Source organism: Elephas maximus, chromosome 13 (assembly GCF_024166365.1).
Source record: "Elephas maximus indicus isolate mEleMax1 chromosome 13, mEleMax1 primary haplotype, whole genome shotgun sequence".
In the NCBI taxonomy this organism is placed as follows: domain Eukaryota; kingdom Metazoa; phylum Chordata; class Mammalia; order Proboscidea; family Elephantidae; genus Elephas; species Elephas maximus.
Genome location: NC_064831.1, coordinates 70,554,800 through 70,582,567, shown reverse-complemented (window position 1 = coordinate 70,582,567; position 27,768 = coordinate 70,554,800). Strand labels below are relative to the sequence as shown.

Sequence of the window (27,768 nt, the reverse complement as noted above, 5' to 3'; positions counted from 1 at the left end):
TTTGGTTTTCTTCAGTCTCCCTTGCTCCAGATGGGGTGGGATCAGGGGAGTATCTTAGATGTCCACTCTCAAGCTTTTAAGACCCTAGACACTACTCACCAAAGTAGGATGTAGAACATTTTCTTTATATAAACTATGTTTATACCAATTGAGCTAGATGTTCCCCGAGACTATGGTCCCCAGGCCGAGCACGTTCTTTGCACTTGCTACCCCTACTTTGTATTCCCATGCCTCACTCCCTTACTTCCTTCAGGTTTCTACTCAAATGCCACCTGTTAGGTGTAACCACCTTAAATAACATATAAATTGATAGCCCCCTACTACTTCCTGGAAAGCCTGGTGGCGTAGTGGTTAAGTGCTATGGCTGCTAACCAATGGGTCAGCAGTTCGAATCTGTCAGGCACTCCTTGGAAACTCTATGGGGCAGTTTTATTCTGTCCTATAGGGTCGCTATGAGTTGGAATCAACTCAACGGCACTGAGTTTGGTATTTTTTTGGTACTACTTCCTACTGCTTCTTAATTTATCTTTTTTCCATATCAGCTATTACTGTCCGGCATACCATGTATTTACTAGGTGTTTTTGTCTACTGTGTACCTTCTTCACTAAAATGAAGCTCTTTGATGGAAAGGATTTTGTCTGCTTTATTCAACACTGGATCCCTAGCACCTTGAAGAGTGTCAGGCACAGGCAGGCCCTCAATATAAATTTGTTGCATAAATGCACAATGAATGAATGACAGGCACCACTATGTCACTGCCTCATTAACTCCATTGCCCAGCTGAAGTGGGCTCTCTATCCTCTACCTCCTGCTTTGCAGTTAATGTCACCCACTCCACTGGGGCCACAGGGTTGAGGGCATAGGGGTGTCTGAACTGGATTTGAGGATTCAAGATTCTTGCTCTCCTTTGCAGATAGGACTAAACTCCCATGGTTACTCCAAAATTCAGTCACTCCAGCATTTTTTCAACAACCATGTATTCATCATATATGTGCAGAACACTCTGCTAAATGTTATAGAAGGCTCAAACGGTATAAATGACAGTTCTATACTCAAGGTAATTGTAATTTACTTGTGGAGCCAAGACTTTAAGGCTTAAAATACCAAACAACAACAATTAAAGACCAATTAAAATATGAGTTGTCATAAGGAAATATAAGACTAAGTATGAAATTAGTAGGTCTTACATAAAATTTTTTTTTTATATAAAATATACTGAAAAATATTGAGCCTGGGGAAGAGGGTGTTGGATTTGAGAAGGGCCCTGAAGGATGGGTAGAAAGGTGATAGATACAATGGACAAGAGGATGCCAATCTAGGGATGGGGAGAAATGGTGAGAGATTAGACAAGGCAGTATGGGAGCAAGGAAGCCCTTCCACGATAGATCAGGGAACCTCTTGTTCACGTGTTGAGGTCAAGAAGATAGAAGTCATCTAGTGAAACCAAGTCTGCATGGGGATCTTAGTAGAGCTGATGGAGGCTTTTTATGGCAGATAAGATGGGAGGAAACTAACCCCTGCCCCTTGTTCACCCACACAGACCTCATCCTGCAGATGAAGGACCTCCGTGAGCCCATGCACATCCTCATGGATGACTGCTGCCCTTCTTTCTTGACTGTCCCAGTCTTTAGGTCCAAGATCCGGCCTAAGAGAGGGAGAGAAGGACATCTGCATGAATACCTCTGCCTTTGATTGGGGTGAGGTGGGGAGAGCGCTCCCCAAATGCTCTGTCAAATGAGGACAAGTGAGATTGTGGATATCATTTTGCTTCTTGGAATTCCCAACATTCTTTGGCAGGAAAAACACAAATCAATGAAATCCACATAATTCAAGATGCCTTGTTTGCTTCACAGAACAGAATATACTTGCTGTCTCTGCTTTGTCAGATTCCATTGCCTCAAGTCATTCTGATTTTGCTGTCTCTCCCCCCACCCTATGGAAATGGCTTATGCCAAGGTCACCAACAACTTCCTTACTGCTAAATCCAAAGCACATTTTTTTCTTTATTTTATCTGACTGTTGTGCTGAACTTCATTCATATGCTGATTTCCTCTAAAAAATTCTACCTGCCCTTGGCTTCTGGGACACCACATTCCACTCTGTTCTGTCTGCCCCTTAACTGCCAGTGTGCCCCAAAGGCTCCATCCTCGGCCATTTCACTGTGTTCCCCTACACGAGTTTATGCACTCCCCAAATTCTGAATGACCACCTCCATAGGCTAACGATCCTAAATCTCCACCTCCGGCCCTGTTACAGATTAAGTTGAGTTCCCCCAAAATATGTGTTGGAATCCTAACACCTGTGCTTGTGGATGTAATCCTGTTTGGAAACTGGGTTTTCTTTCTATGTAAATTAGATCATACCAGAGTAGGGTGGCTGGGCTATAAAAAGGGCAGATTATGCACAACTTGAAGAATGTAATCAATGTCACTGAGTTATACATGTAGAAATTGATGAATTGGCATATGTTCTGTTGTGTATATTTTCACCACCAAAAAGAGAGAAAAAAAAAAAAAGCAGATTTGACACAGAGAGACACGCACACATGGGGGAAGACAGAAGCCATGTAAAGATTGTTGACCAAGCAACCAAGGAATGCCAGAGACTACCTGCAAGGAAGGAACTGACATGTTTGAGACACTGACTTGGACTTTTAGCCTCTGGAACTGTGAGGAAATTAATTTCTATTCTTTAAAGCCACCTGTGTGGTATTTCTGTTAGAACCGCACTAGGAAATGGAGAGATGCACCAGCCCCTCCCTCTCCTTAGCTCCAGATTTATGCCACCAACAAGCATTGCCACAAACATGAAAAACTAAGCCAGAGTTCTGGTTGTCTTCTCTGACTCCTTCCTCTCCCTCACCTCCTGCACAGCTGGTTCTTTTCTCTCTCCCTCCTCTGCCTCAGTCATGGTACCCCCTCATCACCCCTCACTAGAGACCTGCAAGGGTGCCCTCTCTAGCTTCCCGAGATCACCTCTCACGCTGCTGACAGTGATTCACACACATACGACTGTGACTGCCTTGGCTTAAAATTTCACTGCTTATAGGAACTCTTTACAAAGTCCTTCCTAATTTGGGCCCTACCAGTCTCTCAGACTCATTTCTTCTTCATTTCCTGTTGGTCTCACATCTCATACTTTATACCAGCCCTGTTTTCTGTCCAATAGAAATATAATATGAGCCACCTATGTAATTTTAAATTTTCTAATTGTTGTTAGTTGCCATCAAGTCAATGCCAACACATGGCGACTCCACATGCACAGAGTAAAACAAGACCACAGGGTTTTCAAGGCTATGGACTCACTATGAATTGGAATTGGAGCCCTGGTGGCACAATGGTTAAGAGCTTGGCTGAGTTGGAATGGAGTTGATGGCAATGGGTTTGGTTTCTTTTGTCCGTTTGGAAGCAGATCTCCAGGCCTTTCTTTCAAGATGCCTTTGGGTGGATTGGAAACCCTGGTGGTGTAGTGGTTAAATGCTATGGCTGCTAACCAAAAGGTCAGCAGTTTGAATCTGCCAGGTGCTCCTTGGAAACTCTATGGGGCAGTTCTACTCTGTCCTATAGGGTTGCTATGAGTAGGAAGTAACTCAATGGCACTGGGTTTGGTTTTTGAGTGGATTTGAACTACCAACCTTTCAGTGAGTAGCCAAGCATTTAACCATTTGTACCACCCAGGGACTGCTGTAGGATGCACCAAGAACCAGTTGCCACTGAGTTGATTCTGACTCATAGTGACCTATAGACAGGGTAGAATTGCCCCATAGGGTTTCCAAAGCTGTAATCTTTATGGAAGCAGACTGCCACATCTTTCTTCCTTGGAGCGCCTGGTGGGTTCAGACCACTGACTTTTCATTTAGCTGTGGAGTCCTTAACCACTGCGCCACCAGGGCTCCTGTAGGATGCATCAAAACCAAATGAGACCCGCTGCCGTTGAGTCAATTCTGACTCACAGTGACTCTACAGGACAGAGTGGAACTGCCCGGTAGGGTTTCGAAGGAGTGGCTGGTGATTCAAGCCTTTTAGTTTGCGGCTAAGCTCTTAACCACTGCGCCACCAGGGCTCTGTAGGATGCAGAGCCCCTACAAATACAGATACCGGTAATTATTATCATGCTCCAGACTGATCCGGCTTTAAGCAGGCTGTGTATGCCAGAATTCCGCTCAACTGAGAGGCTCAACTCCAGGTCTGTTGGAGCTCTGGCAGTGCCCGAGCATCTGCCGGTGCTCTGCAGTCATCTGCCACCCGGTTTGACACCTGCCCATCTCATTCACTGATGACTTCTTTTATAACGACTGCATTAGTGTAAATTGTCACTTGCTGTATCATCTACCAAGTGGCAAATGGTTTCAGCTGTGAAGCAGGCCAGCATGCGAGTCTGTCAAATTCCAAAGTGCACTCTGAAAATAAATCCCAGCTGCGTAGCACATGAACAGCGGAACATGAGGAAATGAAAAAACACATTTCCCTGAGCCGCTGTCATGACCCCAGGAGACAACTGCCTCCAAGCTCATTTCTCCGTGCAATTCTCCGGTTTCCTCAGGCACAATGAAACCCCTTTCCAGGCTCCTTTGGAATGAAAGCACACCTAACTTTACGCAGTAGGTATGTTCTTGAAAAGTGGTGTGTGAACTGGATTTTTGATAAATGTTATGGCAGTTGAGATGTCTGCAGGCAACTGGCCATTTCCTGGGCAGTGAACCCCAGTATCATGGAAAGTGACTCTCTCCATGTACCACAGTCAACCTGTGCACTCAGTTTGCTTACAATGGGGCTTCCCAGCAAAGAAGCCAGCATGGAGCCATAGCTGCTATTCCAGTGCTCCAGGTCTTCTTCCTGACCTACAGAAACCTTGGGTCTGCTTAAAACCTTGGGTCTAGATTCTAGGGCTGGTTCTAGCAGGTCTCCAGAAGCACAATCGCCCAGGCCAATGCTGACTCCTTCCAGAGAGGCCAAGACCCTTCCTTCCACACCACATCCATGGGAGGACTCATTCTTGTGCAATCCTGTCCCCAGGCTGCTCTCACTCCACTTCCCACCCTGCCTCCTCAGCCAGTTTCAGAACTGCCACTCACCCTGCTCATCTCCCCTCTCTGTACTCTCAACCCATGATTCAAGTCCTCCCCCGTCTCCCTGCCTCCTAATCTCCTCTAGGGTAATTTCTGAAATGCCCACTCCATACATAAATTTCTCCACAGCCTCAGCTCCTTGACAAAATTCCTCCATTCTCTGCCTCCACAGAAACCAGCCTGGCCCAACTGCTTCCCACCAGTGTTCTGCCTGGAGTGGAGGCTTGTTCTCTTGTGTCCCACACGCCTGTGTCTTCCTCTGTCCCCAAAGCCCTTCTAAGCCTCTATTCTCATATACCCTCGGCTCCTTCGGACTAGGACATCTGGCTAGTCCCCCTGCTACCCTTTGGTCCTGTAGCCTTCCAACCTCCACATCACCCCTCCTCACTCATTTTAGATGCTGGCACATCACTCATCGTCCTTCTCTTCACCCCAAGACCTACTATCATCTTCCATGGTTTCAACATCCATGTGAAGGAACCACTCAACATCCTCACCTCTCAGGATTCTGACTTCAATTCTGGTTATATTTATCTCCTCTCCACGGCAGCCACCCACTCCCACCACGTAGTCTGGAACTGTAGTCATTTATAACTGCTCTATCTGATATTTTAACTTCAAACATCCCTGACAGGACCATTATCTGTTGCAGCTACTAGTCCCCTCACTCTGGTCCTCCCACTTCATCTGTTCTTTGCATTCAGGGAGAGTCTTGTGCCTTAAACCTCAACACCCTACCAGCTTCCTTTTCGCAGTACTCAATCTGGACCTGTGGCCCATCACCTCAGCCACTCCCCTAGTACAGACTGAGTTCCTTACTCCCTGTTCTTTCTTTGGAGCTCTGGTGGTGCAGTGGTTAAGAGCTCAGCTGCTAACCAAAAGGTCAGCAGTTCGAATCCACCAGCCACTCCTTGGAAACCCTGAGGCAGTTCAACTCTGTTTCCTATAGGGTCGCTATGAGTTGGAATTGACTCCGTGGCAACAGGTTTGGTTGGTTTTTTATTTGCAAAGTCCACCTGGAAAATTCTCACTTCTGGACCAGTCCAATTCACTTGTCTGCCTTCTCTACTCCTATACCAGGACAGCCAAATCGCGTCAGGGAAAAATCATGTATCATGCACTCTGGTGTCATAACAAATCCAAGGTTTCCAAACTCACCTCCCCCTCCCCTGATCAAGCACTTCTTGTTTCTTGAATTTGGTTTCTCCCATTCCTATCAAAATGTAACCACTCCTTTAAATCCTCCTAACCTCTCAGTTCTTCCTCCTGCTCAATGATCCCACCCCTCCTATTCTGCAGAGAAGACAGCTCTCCCACTTTCTCCTGCTCCATCTATAAACACACAAGACCCTCCTCTGGTCTAGGCCTGCTCTTTCTGCCCAGGCCTGGGTCCTATCCTCCTGTCCCCTATTCAACATCAGAATATCAGCCATCAGACTGATCCTGAGTGAGCAACATGGGTCTCCATCAACAAAGTAGAACCTTTAAAAATGGGGGGAATCCAGGGCTTACATTTGAGGGTTCAAACTTCCTAAGACCATGAAGTCATAAGAAAATCCTCAGAGGTGCTCTGGTCCAATCTGTCCCCGTGCAAATCGCCTTTCCACAGTGTTTCGACAGATCGTCGTCCAGCCTCCACTTAGACATATCCAGTGTCAGGGAGCTCTTTACAGCCAGGATGGCTTGGCAGCTCAGAGGGTTAGGCAGCTCTTTCTTACCCAGAGTCAAGATATGTCTTCCTACAACATCCAGTCGTAGTTCTGGTTCTTCCCTGAAGAGCAGCAAGGAGAACCTCTGCTTTTGTTTCTACAGGATTCTCACCTTCAGGTATTATGCTGCCCGCTATCAAGTTATCAGATCCATCCCCCTTGCCCCAAGTCTTCCTTTTAACTCCAGCACCTCGGATTCTTCCTTTTGAAAACAACATGATTTTCAGGTTTCTCGTCATACCACCCACTGCTCCTCAACCTCCCTGACCCTTTTAGTAGCACCCCTCAAATTTGAACTTGCCAGTGTCTCTCAGGAGATGCAATGGTTAAGAGCTCAGCTACCAACGAAAAGGTTGGCAGTTTGAATCCACCAGCTGCTCCACGGAAACCCTATGGAACAGTTGTCGCGATGAGCTGGACTTGACGGCAACGTGTTTGGTTTTTTTTTCTGTTTTAGTGTCTTCTCAAATTTTCCCACCCCTCCAGGAGAAGACAAACACAGTAACAAATAACTGTACTTGCTTCAGTTTCCTAAATATATTTGTTGTTGTAGGGTGCTATCGAGTCGATTCTGACTATAGTGTCCCCGTGCGACAGAGCAGAACTGCTCCATAGGGTTTCCTAGGCTGTAATCTTTATGGGAGCAGATTGCCAGATCTTTTCTCCCCTGGAGCTGCTGGGTAGGTTCGAACCATCGACCTTTCTTTCAGCTAGTAGCCAAACGCTTAACCACTGCACCACCTGGGCGCCTTAAAGAGATTTATATATATATTAATTATTTAAGCCTCACAGTAACCCCGGGAAGTAGGTATTAATGGAACACCCATTTCACAGATGTGAAATGTAAGTGATTTGTCTCAGATTAAACAGCTAGTGAGAGAGTAGAAAACTCCATCCAGGTTTTCTTACTCCCAGCCCCATGCTTTTTCTACCATTCCACCACAGCCTCTGTTTTTTTTTTTTTTTCCGGTGCTACATCAGAAAGACATCCCATCAGAGCAGACACTGCTGTTGAACCTGGGTGCTGACTTGGTGCATTTTTTCCTTTTGGTCCCTTCACAGAGCTAGGAACCATCAGGTATCTGTCACTCCAAGAGCATCTTGTGTGCCTGGTCACGCTTACTTTATGTCTCTGACCTAAACCTGCATGTCCTCATTAGATCGCTTGGCAAAACCCGAGTTGTCTTTTCCACTTCGTAAGAATGTGGCCCAGAGTCACATGAGGAGGCAGTTGCTCCCAAAAATTGTCTGATTGAAAAAGCTGCCAAATCGTCTGTCCTAAGATGTCCATCTTTGATAGCAGGTGAAGCCTGTCGCCATGAGCTTCTCTCTGCAACACTGGTACCCAGTCTACAGAGCAATTATAGCTCAGGTTACACAATGGCTGCCTTTGCCGAAAAGGCCCTGATAATCTTTCACCACAACCCGCAACTGCGGAAGTAGACATTGTTCTGGATTTGATATATGAAGAACAGTGATTAGCCCCAATCTGAAGCCTGTTATTTCAAAGTATAAGAGGCAGCAACGGTCTGAGTCATAGCTCTTCCACGTGCTGGTTGTGGGAGTTTGAGCAGGTCCCTTGATTTCTCTGAGTCTTTTCTGACTGAAAAATGGGACATGCCTACTTTGAAAGGTTATGTGAAGATCTGAGTATGAACTGAATTGGTCCAGGGCCGAGGACTTCCCAGGTGCACTTGGGAGAGAAGCAACAGGGGGTCAGGAAGTCACTGGAACTGCTAGGAGAGTAACTGACGTGATGGGCCATAGGTCCAGGTTGAGTTCGGAAAAAAGGAAGCTGACAGGGCATTGAGGTTTAAGGCACAAGACTCCAGGCGGGAACTTTGTGAGTCCTGAGACCAGAGAGCCACAGGGAGGGGAGGGTCTGCTCAAGTCCTGGTCATTCAGCCTGGTTACCACCACCGCCTGGCTTCTCCAAGGACAGAGGGTAGGCTGGCCTGCTAGAGGTTAAAATAAAACGCAGAGGGAGCAGCCACAGGCTAAAAGGCTGAAGGATTTGATCTTTTTTTTTCTCCTTAAAAGCTTTTTAAATTCTAAAACCAAAGTGGTCTTTTCAGAAAAATCAAATGTACACACAAATACATTTGTTCTTGTTAGGTGCTATCGATTCAGTTCCCACTCATAGTGCCCCTACGTACAACAGAACAAAACACTGCCCAGTCCCGTGCCATCCTCACGATCATTGCTCTCTTTGAACCCATTGCTGCACCACTATCTATATACACATATGTTGTTGTTGTCAGGTGCCGTTGAGTTGGTTCCGACTTATAGCGACCCTATGCACAACAGAACGAAACACTGCCTGGTCCTGCACCATCCTTACAGTCGTGGTTATGCTTGAGCTCATTGTTGCAGCCACTGTGTCAATCCACCTCGTTGAGGGTCTTCCTCTTTTCTGCTGACCCTGTACTTTGCCAAGCATGATATACGTGTGTACATACATACATATTTTTATGTATATACGTATAAGCCAAAAAGCCAAACCCACTGCCGTCGAGTCGATTCTGACTCATAGCCACCTTATAGGATGGTAGAATTGCCCCATAGGGTTTCCAATAAGTACCTGGTGGATTCAAACTGCTGATCTTTTGGTTAGCAGCTGTGGCTCTTAACCACTACATCACCAGGGTTTCCATATATATGTATACACATATATCATATTGCTATAATGCATACATATAAATATACATAATATATACACACACAGACGCACGTGTGAAGTAAAAATCCCAGGCAATCTTCCACTTCAGAGAAAAACATTGTTAACATTTAGATGTGTTTCCTCTCGATCTTTTTCTATGCATTCCCACCCTTCATTTTAATTAACTGAGTTCTCACAGTATGTATTTTTCTACTTTATGTCATGTAACATTTGTTCATAAGTTTTTTTTATCATCAAACATAATTTTAAAGGCTCTATAATATTATTTTGAGTAGATAATTTACTGTTGGACATTTAAGTTGTTCCCAGGTTTTCTATATGGCAAATAATGCTGTAGTGAACATATACGTAGATTCACACAAAAAAACCAAACCCGTTGCCATCGCGTCAATTCCGACTCATAGAGACCCCGTAGGACAGGGTGGAACTGCCCCATAGAGTTTCCAAGGAGCGCCTGGTGGATTCAAACTGCCGACCTTTTGGTTGGCAGCTGTAGCTCTTATGTACACACAGACACACACAAATAGCAGTCTTGTGTGCTATCGAATCAATTCCGACTCATGGAGACCCTACAGGACAAAGTAGAACTGCCCCATAGAGTTTCCTAGGCTAAATGCTTATAGGTGCAGACTGCCAGGTCTTTTCTCCTACGGAGCAACTGGTGGGTTCAAATCGCCAGTCTTTCAGTTTGCAGCCAAGCGCTTAACCACTGTGCCACCAGGGCTCCTTAGGATAGATTGCTAAAATCGAAATTCCTGCATCAAGTGAGATGATTATTTTTAAGACTGTTGATACCAAAATCCTTGTCTATCACAGTGGGCCCTGCGGTCCACAAAGCAACTGGTATTCTGTTTTTCTAATCAGTGGGATGGAAACAAGAATGATGGTCCATCTCCAAGTTTTCAACTATAATTTTTCATGAAAAGCACAAATGCTTTAAAACAGGGGTTGGCAAGTTATGGTCTGTGGCCCAAATCTAGCCCACTGCCTGTTTTCATAAATAAAGTTTTAATGGAACACAGCCACAACTATTCATTTATGTATTGTCTGTGGCTGCTCTTGTCCTACAATGGCAGAGTTGAGTAGTTGTGACAAAGACTGTACAGCCCACAAAGCTTAAAATATTTACTATCCGGCCCTTTACAAAAAGACATTTGCCAATTCCTGTTTTAGAAGGACGATTATAAAGATTCCAACAATGGAGCATCTTTTACTATGGGCTGAGGGTCCTCCCATAACCGTTTTCAGTAAGCAGATTTTTAAGCATTATTACGGTCGGCAGTCACTTTTTAAAAAAGAAGAATCAGAAGTTTGTCTTGGATAAGATCACAAAAGAAGGCTTTGTGCACATAAAAATGCTCCCCAGGCTACAACAGAAATAAAAATATAAAGTAGAATTATTTCATCAAAAGAATCCTTAAGAAAACTGGAAACATCTTATCTCGGTTAAGAAAGGAGGAAAACCAAGATAGACAGGGAGGAAAACAAGAGAAAACGATTAGCAACACAAGCAAAGCAATGGCCCCGTGATGCACATTTGATGTGATTCCAAAAATGTGTGTCCCCCTGAAATGGGGGCCCAGAGGCCAGAGGAGGCTTCAGTTGCTGTTCCAGTGACAATGTGTTCCCATTCTCAAAAGGTTGACCCCAGCCATTAGAGCAGCTGTAAACACAGGAAAAAACACCCACCACAGCACAGGAATCCAAGCAACGTGCACAAGGCCGGCTTCTGAACAAACTCTGGAGCCATGAGCTTTGTCCAACAAACCTGAGAGAGACTGGGCCTTCTGCTAGGAATGTGGGCACGTTTTCCTCCCATTTCATGATCTCTTGGCAGGTGTCTGGAAATGGCTAAGGGTGTAAGTACACCAATTCACGAGTTATAAACCAGTTACTGTTGAGTTGACTCCAATTCATGGTGACCCCATGTGTGTCGGAGTAGAACTGTGCTCCACAGAGTTTTTGGTGGCTGATTTTTTGGAAGTAGACCACTAGGCCTTTAGGCCTTTCTTCTGAGGTGCCTCTGGGTGGACTCGAACCTCCAACCGTCTGGCTAGCAGCAGAGTGCATTAACTGTTTGTACCACCAAGGACTCATCAGGAATTGTAGCCAAAGCATTTTCTTTCCAAATGGCTCTGGCTGGGTCTGGCAGCAGGGTTGTATAGGGACATCTACTACTCTAACCACCCAGCACTTTCCCCACTACGATGCCTTTTTGAGAAGCAGCTCCATGCTCTTCCTTTATTAGGTAAGTCAGAAAGGAGCTGTCCTCTTACACAATTTCCCATCTCTCTGGCCACAGTGATTAGTTGAGGGTGGCTACCTGACACAAGTTGGGCCAATTATAGTACCTCATCCTCTACCCTGTCCATTGTGATCAGCCCATAGAAGACATGATCCAACCAGGCCAATGAGAGTCCTCTGCAGGCAAACAGTGTCTTCTTCCATCTTTTCTTCCTTTATTATCTACAGGAATCTGAGCAGCAATGGAGAATTGGGTCTAAGAGAACGAAACTGAATATAGAAAGAAGTGAAAACACAGAACAGTGAAAGAACACCCTTGTGGTGTTCAAGTTTTTCATGCCAATAAATTCCCCTGTTATGCCTAAACTAGTTCAATTTTAGCTTTCTTCACTTACAACCAGTGACTGAGACTAAATCAATGGTCTCTGGCCTTTGAAAGGAAGGGGAAGGCCAAGGAAACGAACTTTTTACTTAGTGAGCATTTTACTAAGGGCCAGGTACTGTGGAGCATTTTACATATTGTATCTACATACCAACCCTAGGAAGTGGGCCACACGGTGTAAGAACGTGGGGTGGGGGAGGGACAGTGAGAGCCATTAGTCCTAGGGGGAGAAGTATTTTACTACTGATATTGCCAAGAACATGGAGCCATGTTGGTGCAATGGTTAATCGCTGGGCTGTTAACTGAAAGGCGGGTGGTTCCAACTCACCCAGCAGCTCTGAGGTAGAAAGATGGGGTGATCTGCTCGCATAAAGATTACAGCCAAGAAAACCCTATGGGGCAATTCTACTCTGTCACATGGGGTCACCGTGAGCTGGAATCAACTCAACAGCACCTAACACAACAACATGGCCAGGAACTGTGCATGGAGATAATGAAAAGCTAACTTTTTAGTAGGTTTTATTACTGCTTTCAAATTCTCCATGGACACTGTGCCCCCTCATCGCCAGCCACTGGACAGGCACTCTCAACCATGCCACCTCCTTGGTAACCCCTGAACGGTGTATTGTTCCCATGAGGAAACTGAAGCCCAGCCCACCTGCTGCAGTCGAGTCAATTCCGACTCATAGCGACCCTATAGGACAGAGTAGAACTACCCCACAGAGTTTCCAAGCAGGGCCTGGTGGGTTCAAACTGCCGACCCTTTGGTTAGCAGCTGTAGCACTTGACCACTAGACCACCAGGGTTTCCAGCTGAAGCCCAGAGACTCTAAATGATGCACCTGAGATTGGTCTTTCGGCTGGGAAGGGGAGCAGGCTGCCTGGCTGCCAAGTCTTTAGTCTTCCCAGTGGCAACTCTTCCTGGAAGCTGGGAGGCCACTCTCCACAGCTGAAGATAAGATTGTGCCCACCAAACAGAAGTGGATGGGCATTTAGAGGAAAGGAGGTCAGCAATCTGTAAAGGAGTGTGGCCACATCGTGGTAGTTTAAGGATCAGAAACTCAGACTGGGAAAACAATTCTTTTGGGTTGTGTGTTGCTTTTCGGCTTATTCTTCTGATTTAGTAGAGGCCTTGCAATTGTTCTAACCTCTCCCACCCATTCCTAGGAGAATGAGTGGAATGGGTTTGAGTCTATAATTTGGGAGGATGCCTTGCACACAGTGGCTGTTCATAGCTCTGACCTAAATCATGGCCACTTCTGTAAAGGCTAAGCTCTCATGACTGTGTGGTGGTTGAATTACAACTCCATGCATGCTTCATGTGTCTCTCTTACCTCTATTTTCTAAAGGATCCTTCAAGATTTAGGACTATGGCCTCTCTCTGAAGTACCCCCTACCCAACCTTGAGCCTAATATAGCAATATGGCATTTTCCTTTGCAGTAGAAATGCTGAGCAACTGCTAGAAGCCAAGCTCCTGGTGTCTTTTCAACAACCAGGAGGTGGTAAACACAGACCCTCTCCTAATAACCTGAACCAAATAACTAACACATCTCCTCTTTTCTGGTTCTATATGGTTATCCGGGCAGGGAAAGTTGCTGACTCCCAACGAATGGCAGGCTATGTGTGTACACCGACCAGTTCGGAATGATTTAATCCACTGGGGACACTGGCATTTGAGTCTGGAAGGGCTTTCATAAGAAAGGGTGCATGGTTTAACAGCAGCAGCAGAGTGAAGCTTCCTTACTCAGCTCCATCTGGAGGTCGTGTTAAACTCCACCCACCCGGACCATATGCTAGGCGGTAATCTCCCATATAACACATGATGATCACAGCTCAGGCTGGGAGGGGAGGAAGGGGCACTGGGATATGGTGAATTCAGACAGGAATGGACTAGAAAGGACAGACCGGCCACTCCCAGGACGGGAGTCTGCCTTAGAGCAACAGACTTTTCTAAGATTGTCAAAAAAGAGTACCTCTAACATGAAGACTGTTAAGCAATGTCACTGAGGTATACATGTAGAAATTGTTGACCTGGTATATGTCATGTTGTGTGTGTTTTCATCACAATAAAAAAATTAAAGAAGGGTGCATAGAGTCTCTAGAGGCTGGGTGGGGAGCAGGGACCTATTAACCGACCCCACCTAACAGAAAGTGTGAAGTGCAAGTACGGCACCCAAGTGGCTGAGAGTCTGGGGAGAACAAGACATTGTTCCCACCTAACTATAAAACCAACTCAGGAGAGGCCTGGAAAAAGGACAAATGTAGCCCAGAGCAGAGGAAGAGTTTGTGGTCAGAGAGCAAAGGGGGTATCTGAACCCTCTCTGCAAGAGGAGGAGTTAAGGGAGCTCTGGGGGGTGCAGAGGTAGAGCTGGAGGGGAAAGGTGCCCCAGGACAAGGGATCAGGACCTTGCGCTGGGGAAGCAGAGGGATGGGGTCTGAGGATGGGGCAGAGTCCTGATTGGTTGGTGCTGGGTGGGAGAGAGGTGGGAGGTAGGCTGGAAGGGGGCCTCCCTAGGCCCCCAGAGGGTCCACATGCCCAGGAAGGCACCAGCAGAAGCAAGCAGAGGATTCAAGCCTTCAGGGCTGTTCCGAGGTCTCTCACGTGGAGGCAGGAAAGCCATAAACTCCAGCTGCTTAGGAAATGTGCTTCTGACAGACCCGTCTATCCCTTGATCCCCATGGTGTTGTAGGGAATAAATATTGAGTACACTTTGCAAAGGTCAATCATGTTGTAAAAACACAACTTCTACCTTCCCAGGCCGGCTGGGGAAATCCGCATGATTTACATTTTAAATACAGTAATATCAATAATTTAGATTTCAGAAGCAAAAACTTGTAAGAGCAACATCAATATCCAATGCTGCCCATATCTGATACTCAGGCACACAGAGACACCCTAGGGAGTGGGGTGTCTTAGCTACCTGGGAGAGTGCCAGTCTGATGCACAAAGCATGCTGGGAAGTAGCAACAGGACGGCAATGACGGGGATGCTCATTGAGCAGAACGGTGCTCCTGGCTGGCCGGTATTATTTTCAGGGAGTGGGGATAAGCTTGCTGGGAACCATCCCCCACTCTCAAGCCCTCTTTCTTTTCTGACCAAGGAAGATGGTAGCTGGGTTAGGACTCCAGTCTTTGGCCATGGAATAACAAAAGAAACAAAAGGGCTTGTGAGGGCCCTGACCAGGACTTGTGAAAAGAGACTGGGCACTGTGACTAACAGGGCCTGCAGACACTCTACTCAAGCCTCTCTGCCATGCAGCCTGGCTGGAGTGTCATTCCTCCCCGCTCCCCTCCCTGCCATCTGGGGAAGGTGCTAATGAGACGCTAACTAGACAGGGAGCAGGCAGCAGGATGGCTAAGGGAGTGAGCAAAAATCTGCAGGGAGCATCAGTGAGACAATCACATCATGCACAATGGAAAGACAGAGACTGGGACATTTCGGAGTGAAGCTGCACCAAAGGGCAGAGAACTCCAACATGGGGACAGGCCACGCCACTTCTACCACCTTTGACCACGGGGCTCTCCAAGCTCTCTGAAAAGCCCAGTACTTCAGAACTTTCCCCGGCATTCACATTCCAAACATGACGTGGAATCACAGGAGAGCGACATGCTGCAGCCTGCTGCTCTGCTATTCATTGTACAGTCATCACCCCACAGTCCCCCTGCGGCCGGCACCTCTTCTGCTATTTAATCTGTAGACAAAAGTCCAAATTCTTCGTCCAGTTTAGAGTACGCTGGAGTGCGATTTAAAGACACACATTCCTCTTGGGGTATCATGCTACAAAAATGCCAGAAATGCAAGCCTGAGGGTTTTAATTTTAACAGTAAATGATTAACCCCTTTCCCCCTCTTTGGCTGTAAGAAAAAGGCAGCTTGAGATATGGAAAGAGGCCAGGCTGACACAGAGTTCAAGAAGGCACTTTCGGCCCGTGTCTCCCTCCTTCTTAAGTTGCTAATGAAATGATAAAAAAAAAAAAAAAAAGAAAAATAGCAGGAAAAATCTGCATCCCAGCAGAAAAACAGTGGAACAAGTTGATGTGGAGCTGATCGCGACTCATGGGGGCCCCACGTGTGTCACAGTAGAACCATACTCCACAGGGTCTTCAATGGCTTATTTTTCTAAAGGGATCACCAGGTGGCTTATTTTTCTGAGACACCTCTTGGTGGATTCGAACCTCCAGCCTTTCAGCTAGCAGCTGAGAGCACTAAGAGTCTGAACCACTCAGGGACTCCAATAGATCAGAGATGTAGAGAAACTTCTGCAAGAAACAGCGCAGGTGGGATGGATGGAAACAAGTATGAGCAGCCCCATGTTCAACAAATACAAAGGAACGGTCTGCTTGGCAAGGAAATGACAGGGATCCCCAACAGACGCTTCCAAAACCCAAGTAGAAGAGAGCAAACAGGGAGTCAGGAAGCAGAGGAGAAGTGGGCCAGGGTCTCAACAGAGGAAGGTCGGGGCAGAGCTCTCACATCCCCTTGACTGAAGCAGTCAACCTGCCAGGTATAGAGGAGGTGAGGCTGCTGTGGGCGGCTCCCAGGACTGCGTTCCAGTCAGTGCGCAGGCAACGCCCTGCTAACTTCTGGCTGCCATGGTCCATGCACACAGCTGCCTCTGGCTGCAGCTCCCCCCTGGGTCCACCCAGACATCCGGACCCCCAATCTAGAAAAATTAAATCCCTCCCCACCTCCAAAAAAATACACTGGTTATGTTGGGGCATAATCACTGACAGAAACCATTTTAAGTCTTAATAAAAGTTAGAAATATAAGATGAATTAAAAGAGGGTGGGGAACATAGCTTAACGCGTGAGATGACTCAGTATTTAAAGAGAAAGGAACTGACCTGAAAAATTAGAACAAATACCATTCCATGGAACAGACTCCAAAAAGATGATATTTTCAAATACTAAATCTCAGCAAGATTTGAGAAGATCTTTCATACATAAAGAAAATAACCTGAGAGCCAGCAAGGCTGCTTTTAGATGGAAAGCATGATTTCATAATTGAAAACCCAAATGTAGGCAGCAAATAGTGATACTGCTGAACTCAATGAACTAGAAGAAACGTTCAAGATATTCTCCCAGAAGTCACAAGAAAGAAAAAGGATGTGAATGTGATAAGCAAAGGGGTAACATTCCTTGAGAACAGAGTCAGGAGATTTATCACAGGAGTTGCAGAAGAGACTGACAGAGGAGACAAAAGGAGAAGCATTAAAAGATTAGAAGGACGTCTACTTCCAATGAAGATAGAGTAACAGGGTACAGATTTTACCTTCTCTTCTGAAACAATCAAACACCAGGTAAATTATATAGAACAATAGTACTCAAGGCACTGGACATCAGGCAATGAAGGAGAGTAATTCCCGAGACATGGGAAACAACAAGGATCACCCTACTATATATATATACATATACCCAAATATATATAAATATATAAACCCTGATGGTGTAGTGGTTAAGTGCTACAGCTGCTAACCAAAGGGTTGGCAGTTCGAATCCACCACGCGCTCCTTGGAAACTCAATGTGGCAGTTCTACTCTTTCCTATAGGGTCGCTATGAGTTGGAATCAACTTGACGGCACTGGGTTTGGTTTGGTTTTTTGGATGTGTATATATATATATATATATATATATATATATATAAAGAGAGAGAGAAAGAAATTGATTTATCTCAAGGAAATGGCCCATGTGATAGAGGCTGGCAAGTCCCAAGTCTGTGGGTTAGGCATCAGGCTGTAGGCTTCTCCTGAGTCACACAGCTGCAACGGCTGATGAATCCAAGATTGGCAGGTAATACGGCAGGCCGCTGGCTCAAGTCCCAAGAACTGGAGATCAGATGATGATGAGCAGGATGCAGAATCCAGGGCAAGCAAAAGCTAGCGACCTTTGCCAGAACATCCATATATACTGGATGCAGGCCATGCACCTGAGGCAACTCTCCTTACAACTGATTGGATGATCACTTAAAATCACATCATGGAGATGATTACATTATATCACAAAATGGAGGGTAACTACATCATTACATAACCACCTAACTACATCATTACATAACTGCCAAATCATTGAGAATCATGGCCCAGCCAAACTGACACACAATCTTAATCGTCAGAGAATGAGAAGTTCAGAGGGACTAACATAGCTAGAGTTCATAGGACAGAGTATCAGAGGAGAGAGGTGCTCAGAGAAAGAACTCTGGAGATCTGCAGAGGGGGCCCCCATGAATATCCTCCAGAGTTCTACTTGGTGCCGGTATGTGAGGAAATTATGCTAGGTCAAGAAAACAACCAACACAAAGGATTAGAGAGAACAATATCCAGAACTCACATGGGGTTGGGGATGATGCCAGTTCTCAACAGTCAGACAGAAAAGCCTCAGAGCTCACGAGGCATTAAGTAGATCACTGAAAAGGATCCTAACTTAGTAAAAACCAGTTGACATCAACTCAATTCCAACTCATGGCGGCCACATATGTATCAGAGCAGAACTGTGCTCCGTGAGGTTTTCAATGGCTGATTTTCTCAGAAATAGATCACTAAACTTCCAACCTTTCAGTTAGCAGCCAAGTGTATTCATCATTTGGACAACCCAGGGACCCAGAAATAAAAACCCAGTGCCGCCGAGTTGATTCCGACTCATAGCGACCCTACAGGACAGAGTAGAACTGCCCCATAGAGATCCAAGGAGGGATGCCAGCTAATATCATACTTAATGGTAAAAGACTGGATTCTTCGTATGATTAGGAAAAAGACAAAGATGTCTGCACTCATCACTTCTTTTCTATGTTATATACTACATTATTATACTCATAGTGATCTCATGTACCACAAAACGGAACACTGTCCGGTCCTGTGCCATCCTCACAATCATTGCTTTGTTTGAGTCCATTGTTGCAGTCACTGTGTCATTCCATCTTGTTCAGGGTCTTCCTCTTTTTCCCTGACCCTCTTCTTTGCCAAGCATGATGTCCTTCTCCAGGGACTAGTCCCTCCTGAAAGCATGTCCAAAGGATGTGAAACTCGTTATCCTTGCTTCTAAGGTACATTCTGGCTGCACTTTTTCCAAGACAGGTTTGTTCATTTTTCTAGCAGTCCATGGTAAATTAAATATTCTTCAGCAACACCATAATTCAAAGTCATCAATCCTTCTTGAGTTTTCCTTATTCATTGTCCAGCTTTCACATGCACATGAGGCAACTGAAAATACCATAGCTTGGATGAGGCACACCTTAGTCCTCAAAGTGACATCTTTGTTTTTCAACACTTTAAAAAGGGCCTTTGCAGCAGACTGGCCCAATGCAGTACATCCTTTGATTTCTTAACTGCTGCTTCCATGGGCATTGATGGTGCATCCAAGTAAAACGAAATTCTTGACAACATCAATCGTTTCTCCATTTATCATGGTGTTGCTTATTGGTCCAGTTGTAAGAATTTTTGTTTTCTTTACATTGAGGTGTAATACATACTGAAGGATGTAGTCTTTGATCTTCATCAGTAAATGCTTCAAGTCCTCTTCGCATTCTGCAAGCAAGGTCGTGTCATCCGGATATTGCAGGTTGTTAATGAGTCTTCCTCCAAAACTGATTCCGCTTTCTTCTTCACATAGTCCAGCTTCTCGGATTATTTGCTCAGCATACAGTCTGAATAAGATGAGATAAAAGGATATACACCCTGATGCACACCTTTTCTGATTTTAAATCAAACAATATACCCTTGTTCTATTTTTACAAGTGCCTCTTGGCCTATGTACAGGTTCTGCACAAACACAATTAAGAGTTCTGAAATTCCCTTTCTTTGTGATGTTATCCATAATTTGTTATGATCCACACGGTCGAATGCCTTTGCATAGACAATAATACACAGGCACATATCTTTCGATATTAATGATTTTGTTCAATAATTTCCATATTTTGTTGTATCACCTTTCTTTGGAACGGGCCCATATGGATCTCTTCTAGTCAGCTGGCTAGTATCTTGGGATTTCTTCCTTCAGTACCATCGGTTCTTGATCTTATGCTACCTCCTGAAATGGCTGCTACGATAGAAATACCACAAATGGATGGCTTTAACAAACAGAAATTATTTTCTCACAGTTTAGGAGGTTACAAGTCCAAAGTCAGGGTACTGGCTCTAGGGAAAGGCTTTCACACTCCGTTGTCTCCATGCGAAGGTCCTTGTCTCTTCTGAGCTCCTGCTCCTGGGCAATCTTCATGTGGCTTGGCATCTTTCATCTCCCATCTCTGCTTCTCTCACTTGCTTGTTTAATCTCTTTTATATCTCAAAAGAGATTGACCCAAGATACACCCTAATCCTGTCTCATTAACCTAATGTAATCCTCATTGACATAACCTAATCTTGATCCTGTCTCATTAACCTAATGTAATCCTCATTGACATAACCTAACCTAATCTTTTATATCTCAAAAGAGATTGACCCAAGATACACCCTAATCCTGTCTCATTAACCTAATGTAATCCTCACTGACATAACCTAATCTTGCCTAATGGAGCCCTGGTGGTGCACTGGTTAAGAGCTTGGCTGCTAACCAAAAGGTCATCAGTTCGAATTCACCAGACACTCCTTGGAAACCCTATGGGGTAGTTCTACTCTGTTCTGTAGGGTCACTATGAGCCAGAATCGATTCAATGGCAAAGGGCTTGGGTTTTTTTTTTTTTTTTGAATCCTGCCTCATTAACATAACACAACCCATTCACAAATGGAATTGTAACCACAGACAGAGGTTAGGATTTATAACACATATTCTGGGGGAACATGATTCAATCTGTAACAGCCAGGAAGCTGTCTCCCAAATTTCTTGGCATAGACAAGTGAGCACTTCCAGTGTTGCATCTATTTGTTAAAACATCTCAATTGATAACTCTGTCAATTCTTGGAGCCTTGTTTTTCCCTAATGCCTTCAATGCTTAGATTTCTTCCTTCAGTACCATCGGTTCTTGATCTTATGCTACCTCCTGAAATGGCTGAACATAGACCAATTCTTTTTGATTCTGTGACTCTGTGTATTCATTCCATCTTTTTTTTGATGCTTCCTGTGCTGTTCAATATTTTGCCCACAGAAATATTTTGCCCACAGAATCCTCCAAAATTGCAACTTGAGGTTTGAATTTTTTCTTCAGTTCTTTCAGCTCGAGAAATGCCAAGCATGTTTTTCCTTTTTGGTTTTCTAACTCCAGGTCTTTGCACATTTCATTATCATACTTTACTCTGTCTTCTCAAGTCGACCTTTGGAATCTTCTGTTAAGCTCTTTTACTTCATCACTTCTTCCATTCGCTTTAGCTACTCTACATTCAAGAACAAGTCTCAGGGTCTCTTCTGACATCCATTTTGGTCTTTTCTTTCTTTTCTCTTTTTAATGACCTTTTGCTTTCTTCATGTATGATGTCCCTGAAGTCATCCCACAAGTCGCTGGCCTTCAGTCATTAGTTTTCAATGTGTCAAATCTATTCTTGAGATGGTCTCTAAACTCAGGTGGCACATACTCAAGGTCATACTTTGGCTTTTTTGGACTTGTTTTAATTTTCTTCAGCTTCATCTTGAACTTGTATATGAGTAATGGATGGTCTGTTCCACAGGTGGCCCCTGGCCTTGTTCTCACTGATGATATTGTAGCTTCTCCATTATCTTTCCATAGACGTAGAAGCGTTTTCCATCTGGCAAGGTCCACATGTATAGTTGCCATTGAAAAAAAGGTATTTCTGGTTATAGTCTACATATAATGGAGATTCTAACCAGTGCAACAAGGCAAAAAAGTAAACAGGAAAGGAAGAAGAAAAACTGGCTTTATTTGAAGATGATCTTATATGTGGAAAATCTGATGGAGTTTATACAAAAGACGCTAGAACTAATAAGTGTGTTTGCCAAGACTGCAGGATACAAGATCAATACATAAAAACAAGTATTTCCCTGTCCCACTCTCCCCACCACCTCCAACATGTGAATTAGACCCCTGTCACTGTTTTTGGAGCCCTGGTGGCACAGTGGTTAAGTGTTCAGCTGCTAATCAAAAGGTCGGCAGTCCAAATCCACCAGTCGCTCCTTGGAAACCCTATAAGACCGTTCTACTCTGGCCTATAGGGTGGCTATGAGTTGGAACTGACTTGACAGCAATGTTTTTTGTTGTCGTTGTTACTGTTTTTATAGCCTCCTGTTCCTTTCCCTGAGAACACATCACAGTTTTAATTCTATGTTCACTGTATGACCATTCATCTGCCATTTCCCCATAAGAAGACTGGAAGCCCCTTAATGGGTGGTGACCATGTTTTTTGCATTCCCTGCTTTCTTTTCAGTATCTAGCACAGTGTTGGACACTCAATATTTCCTGGATAGATATTTGATTCATTAAACAAAGACATGCAATTTGCCTCATATAGAGGTCTCCCCTCCATCCCGAAGACTTGTTGGCTAAGCCCCAGAGAAGCCCTGGGAAGAAGAGAAGTGAGCAGTGGGGTCCATATCAACATGGCTCTGGCCCTGTGGCTCTAAAGTTTTTTTGACAGGTTGTCTTGGACAAACCTCAGCTGCTCCTGTGGGGAAGCCTGAGAGTCATCACTCCACCCAGGGGCTTCCTTACTTGGAAGGCTGCAGTAGACATGGCTGGTATCTTACCCAGATCTCCTGAATCCCAGTTTGGCTGGTGGATCCCTCCCCCGGCTGCTGAGGGTGCTTCAGATAATGGCTCACACATGCACCTTTTCCAAAGGATTGCTCTCGAAACCTCCTTGAGGGTGCCTTGCCTGAAGATGCCAGGGATTATTATATCTACCAGTCCAGTTACACCCATCCCTCAAGGCCCATGGCCATTGACTGACTGGGCGTTACAAAAGCCCACTCCTTTGCTTCCAGGTGGGACAAGCTCTGTGGTGCAATTTATGCTCGAGAGCTCCCTGTGGGATCAGGCTGAGGCTAGACCTCTCCTGAACCACATCTTTGCCTGGTTGCTTCTCTGACCTATCTTGCTTCTCCCTCACCAGCTCTCTCCATAAACGTGTGCACAAATCCCCACCCAGGTTCCATGTCTACAGAACTCAACCAAAAGCTGTCTATAGTAGGGAAAAAGCGGCAACCAACATTTTGGTGGTGGTGTTAGCTGCTGCTGAGTTGGCTCTGACTCATGGTGACTCCACGTGTTACATAATGATATGTTGCCTGGTCCTGATCCACGTTCATGATCTTTGGTTTGTGTTGAGTCCACTGTTGCAGCCATTATATCAGTCCCTCTCATTGAGGGTTTCCCTTGCCTTCACTGGTCTTCCACTTTACCAAACATGATGTCCTTCTCCAGCGGTCGGTCCCTCCTGATGACACATCCAAAGTAAGTACGCAAGTGAAAGTCTCAGATAGTATTCTGTAACCTGTAGGATTTTCATTGGCTAGTTTTTGGAAATAGATTGCCAGGCCTTTCTTCCTAGTCTTAGTCTGGAAACCACTGAAACCTGTCTACCATGCGTGACCCTGCCGGTATTTGAAATACCGGTGGTAGAGCTTCCAGCATCACAGCAACATGCGAGCCACCCAGTATGACAAATCAACAGTCAGGTGGCGGAACCAACATTTACTGGCACCCACCTAGTATGTGTCAGGCACTGTCCTAGGCACCAACCCTATGAGGAAATGATGGCTCAGAGAGACTCTGAACCTTGTTCAAGATCACCCAGCTGGTCATGGATGGAACTAGGACTAAAACGCTTGGCAGAATCTGTCTCCAAAGTCCATGCCCTTAGCACAATGGCCTTGCAGTCCATGTGTACAGACTCCTAGTCCTACCGAAGAATGTGACCTGTGCTGTTTCAAACAGTGGCAGGAATTACAAGTGGCAGATGTGGGGTGGGGGTAGGGTTTCAAGCTCAGTATAATTACACATTGTTCCAAAGTAGAAAGGGCTACCTGTGAGGTGACCAGCTCAGCCACCACAGATACACAAGAAGCCACATGCCTACTTTACAGGATGTATGGAGGGAAATGTATGACTGAGAGAAGAGTTGGGCTGTGTGACCTATGAGTTCTTGTGACTCTCAGTCCTCAGAATACGTGCACTCAGCTCAAGGTTAAAGACATTGTAAATAGCTCATCGGAGAGTAATTCATGTCAACACCCAAAAGTGGAATACTGAAACCCATCCATCGGATAACTGCCTGAATAAACCACCAGCAAGGGAGGCTTTGCGTTAGAGTTCAAGAAAAGAATGTATAAAAATAAAGGGAAAACTGAATGCAGATGTTTTCCTCAAATTAGCTTCTACTGAAAAAGTAATAAACAGGAAAGATTAGTGTCATAAGTGCATTTTTATTTAACCATTTGGCGTGAGTCATAACATTTCAGAGGGAAACGTGTCTCTCTTTTTCGTTTTTTAGTGAAGCGAAAGGAAACTATTTTAATTTTCTTGATCATGCTGGAGTTTTTGCAATCGAGCTATTTTTAACCAAAGCATTACAAAATATGACCATCAAGTGAGAATATTACTGAAACCTAAATCATACCAGCAGGAAGCAATGATTCGTCTTTTTAAACATCCTAAAGGAACGTGAAACAGTTTTATGTGCCTAAAAACAATCCTACTTCTAGGTTATTTTTGTTAAGAGTTTCCTTTTATACATGGAAAAAAGTTCCTTGTCTAGTTACTTCTTGCGTATCAAAGCTAGGATAAAAGACACTTCATTAAGAAGTCAAGGCTCTAGAGCATTTAAAATGCTGGTACTGCTCATTTTTCAATTGTGTTGCTAACTGATTACATTTTTAACATTTTGTTTGTTGGTGATGGCAAATAAAAAAGTTTCTTTTTTCTATTTTATTTTGTTGCAATTTCTCTCCTACATGTAGAATAGGTTTGGGTTGTATTATTTTATTTTGTGTGTGTGTGTCTGTATGTTTCTTTTTGGAGGGAGTGGATTGGGACTACTGGTTTTCAATCTCTGGTTCACACTTAAATCACGGGAGTTGCTTTTTGAAAATACAGGTGCCTGGGCTTCACCACAGAAAGCAGATTCAGAGAACAGGGTAGAGCCCCAGCATGAGGATTTTTTAAAAAATCCAGTGGGATTCTGGTGTGCCTTGAGGTTGAGAACTACCAGTTTGAGGGCTGGAGACTTTTAAAGCTTACTTACAAAGCTGTAATAAATGTTTTCCAGCTGCTCCTCGGATATTCCTTCTATCAAAAGCCATGACACGAGAATGAAGAGAACAGATCTTTAGGAGGTGATTCTTGGCATTACAAAGGAAGACACAAATGGGTCTTTAATATGGTTAAATCTGTGTGAATTTAAGGCAAGATTCAGAGTTCTCCAGTCTAATTCACATAGATTTATTACGGGATGGAAGATATGTACATTGACCCATTTAAGAGAACTTTAATCTCTGCCCTTTTACCCAGGACAGAGGCAGCCTGCTCTCGCTGGGGAGAGGAAAGACTACTTCTCCGCCTGGACTTTGCAGCAGTACCCCTCCCCGCTCCTCTCTAACCTGGCTAAGATTGATGAAGCAGCATAAGGTCAGGAGTCAGGAGTCTGCAGGGTGAGTTTAAAAATTTTACTTCCTAGCCAGGCAACCTTGAGCAAATTGTTTCACTATATGAGCCTCAGTTTCCTCACCTGCAGAATAAGGGTAACATATTCCCTGCTTATGAAATTAAAATTCGATGATGGGTTGGAGTGTGCCTTGTAAACAGGAAGATGTCCAAAGTAATGTCCAGGTCTGATGTTTTCCATAACCCCTGCCTTCTCATCTCCCTCAGGACCCTAGAAACCACTTCACTTTCTGCGGTCTGAAGCAGGAAGCAGACAGCATGGCTCAAGCAGGGTCTGGAGGATTCTCCATACTTAACTACAAATCTCATTTGATGGGGAGAGGATGGTTCTCTAGTGCCAAAGGACAGAATCCAGTGGGTTGTGTATAAATGAAATGAACTCAGAGTGGTGAGTTTCACTTGTATCACATTGGTAAGTTTTACTTGTGTCCTGGGCTGCCTCCCTGCTTCCCTGCTCCCAGTAAGCCCCTTGTTGGGTAGCTGGGTGTGGCTGATCACTTCTCTGGCAGAGGGATACTCTGTGAATGAATGGAAAACCCTGTCATTCACTGACATTACTGGGCAAGTCTCCTCTTTGAGCCTTGCAAAGCCTGGGTACTCTTCAGTTCTAGCATGAGCCCTTCCCTCAAAAGTTATTACTCTGGACAAAACATGCTAAACCCTCAGACATCGGGCAGGAGGGAAAGAAAAGAGAGGGACTTGGGATTGGGGTGGGGATGGGATGCCCTGGCTTGGCTTTAGGGACCAGCTACAAAGAAGCCTCAGAAAGTCTGCACAGTGGCTGAGTGCCAACCATCTAAGTCCTACCTCTGGCAATAGATTCTGTACCCTGCAGATGGGCAGAGACAGTCTGAGAGGACTAGGTTCCTGCCACAGCAGAATACGTCCTGAGTTGGGGGCCCAACTTCTGTCCCCTCTCAGGTGTGCATGCCTCCTGGCCTCACACTTCTCTCTCTCTTGCTTCAGCTCCTGACCAGCACCCTTCACTTACACCATCTGAACTTGTCCCTTGCTGTGGCCACCTTTCACAGCTCTCACGGGAGTCGCCCTGGCACTCAGGCTCTGGACTGTGTCTGGCTCTGCTTCTGTCTGTGCTGACAGCTCAAAGTGGCAGTTCTGGTCCAAGTCAGTGGGGAGGCAGGCACCAGATGATGAATTAAGTCAGAACACAGGCAGGTGATGAGAGGCAGAAGTCCAGGCTTAGGGCTGGAGCCAGTACCACAGGCAGGGAGAATGATGGCAAGGGACATGCCCGAGGGATTAAACTGCTTGCCCAGGTTTGGATGGGCGACTGAATTCCAGGCCCCACCAGATCTGAGGGGAGGGGGGTGGGGGGTAGAAAGCATGGCTTTTTATCTTGCCTTTGGGCAGACTTAAACGTACCTCAGATGGATGAAGGGTGAACTTTAGTAGGTCCCACTTGAAGGAAATGAGGAGGCAGAGGCCAGGAAAACGAGGCAGAGGAACTGATATGATCCAGGACAGCTGTACTGATGCCCACTTCTGAATCAGCACCATGCAAAGATGGCAGGGCTAGTACAGTCACACTCTCCCCACAGTCCTTGGATTGAGACATTGCTGACTCACAGAGTAGGGTGACTGACGGTTATACAGAATTAACAACACTGAGGAGTCCTACTTCCCAGCAGGGGAAACTGAGCACTTTCTGCATTGCAGGAAATTTGACCTGTAAAAATAGGCTGATGGGTTCAATGGGATCCATCAGTGAAAGCAAACCATCAAAGGAAGTGACAGGAGTTCGTGGTTTGATTCAATGTGTCAAGTTGGGACCACTGAGGAGGTGCTTCCTGCTCTCCATGGTTAAATGCACTCCTAATAGAGATGTGTCAAGTGAAAACAAAGGGTCGCCAAAGACCCTACAAGCCAGCTCTTTAACACTATTTGGGTGGAGAAAGAACTAGAATGAGTGGATCAACACCCCCTTGTTGGTCTTGCTGCCGAAACAGTTCTTAAATCTACCTACTTCTCTCTACTGCCAGCACCCTAACCTGACCCTGCGTCATCTCTTGTCTGGATAACTCCAACATCCTCCCAGCATGGACTTCTTTCAGTCATTCTGCCCCACTACAACACGTTCTCCACTCTGCAGTCATGGAATCCTCTGGTTAGAAAGGTTTAGCGGCC

The 27,768-nt window shown here is 45.2% G+C and overlaps 1 protein-coding gene across 3 annotated transcripts in view; it reads right to left on the bottom strand.

Moving 5' to 3' along the window:
* ARNT2 (aryl hydrocarbon receptor nuclear translocator 2) overlaps positions 1–27,768 on the bottom strand; it is a 204,668-nt gene that overhangs the window by 94,083 nt on the left and 82,817 nt on the right. For all 3 annotated transcript variants that reach the window (XM_049852831.1, XM_049852832.1, XM_049852833.1), the window contains one exon: positions 1,543–1,645. In XM_049852831.1, coding sequence (XP_049708788.1) covers positions 1,543–1,645 — 103 coding nt within the window. The remainder of the gene's footprint in view (positions 1–1,542; positions 1,646–27,768) is intronic.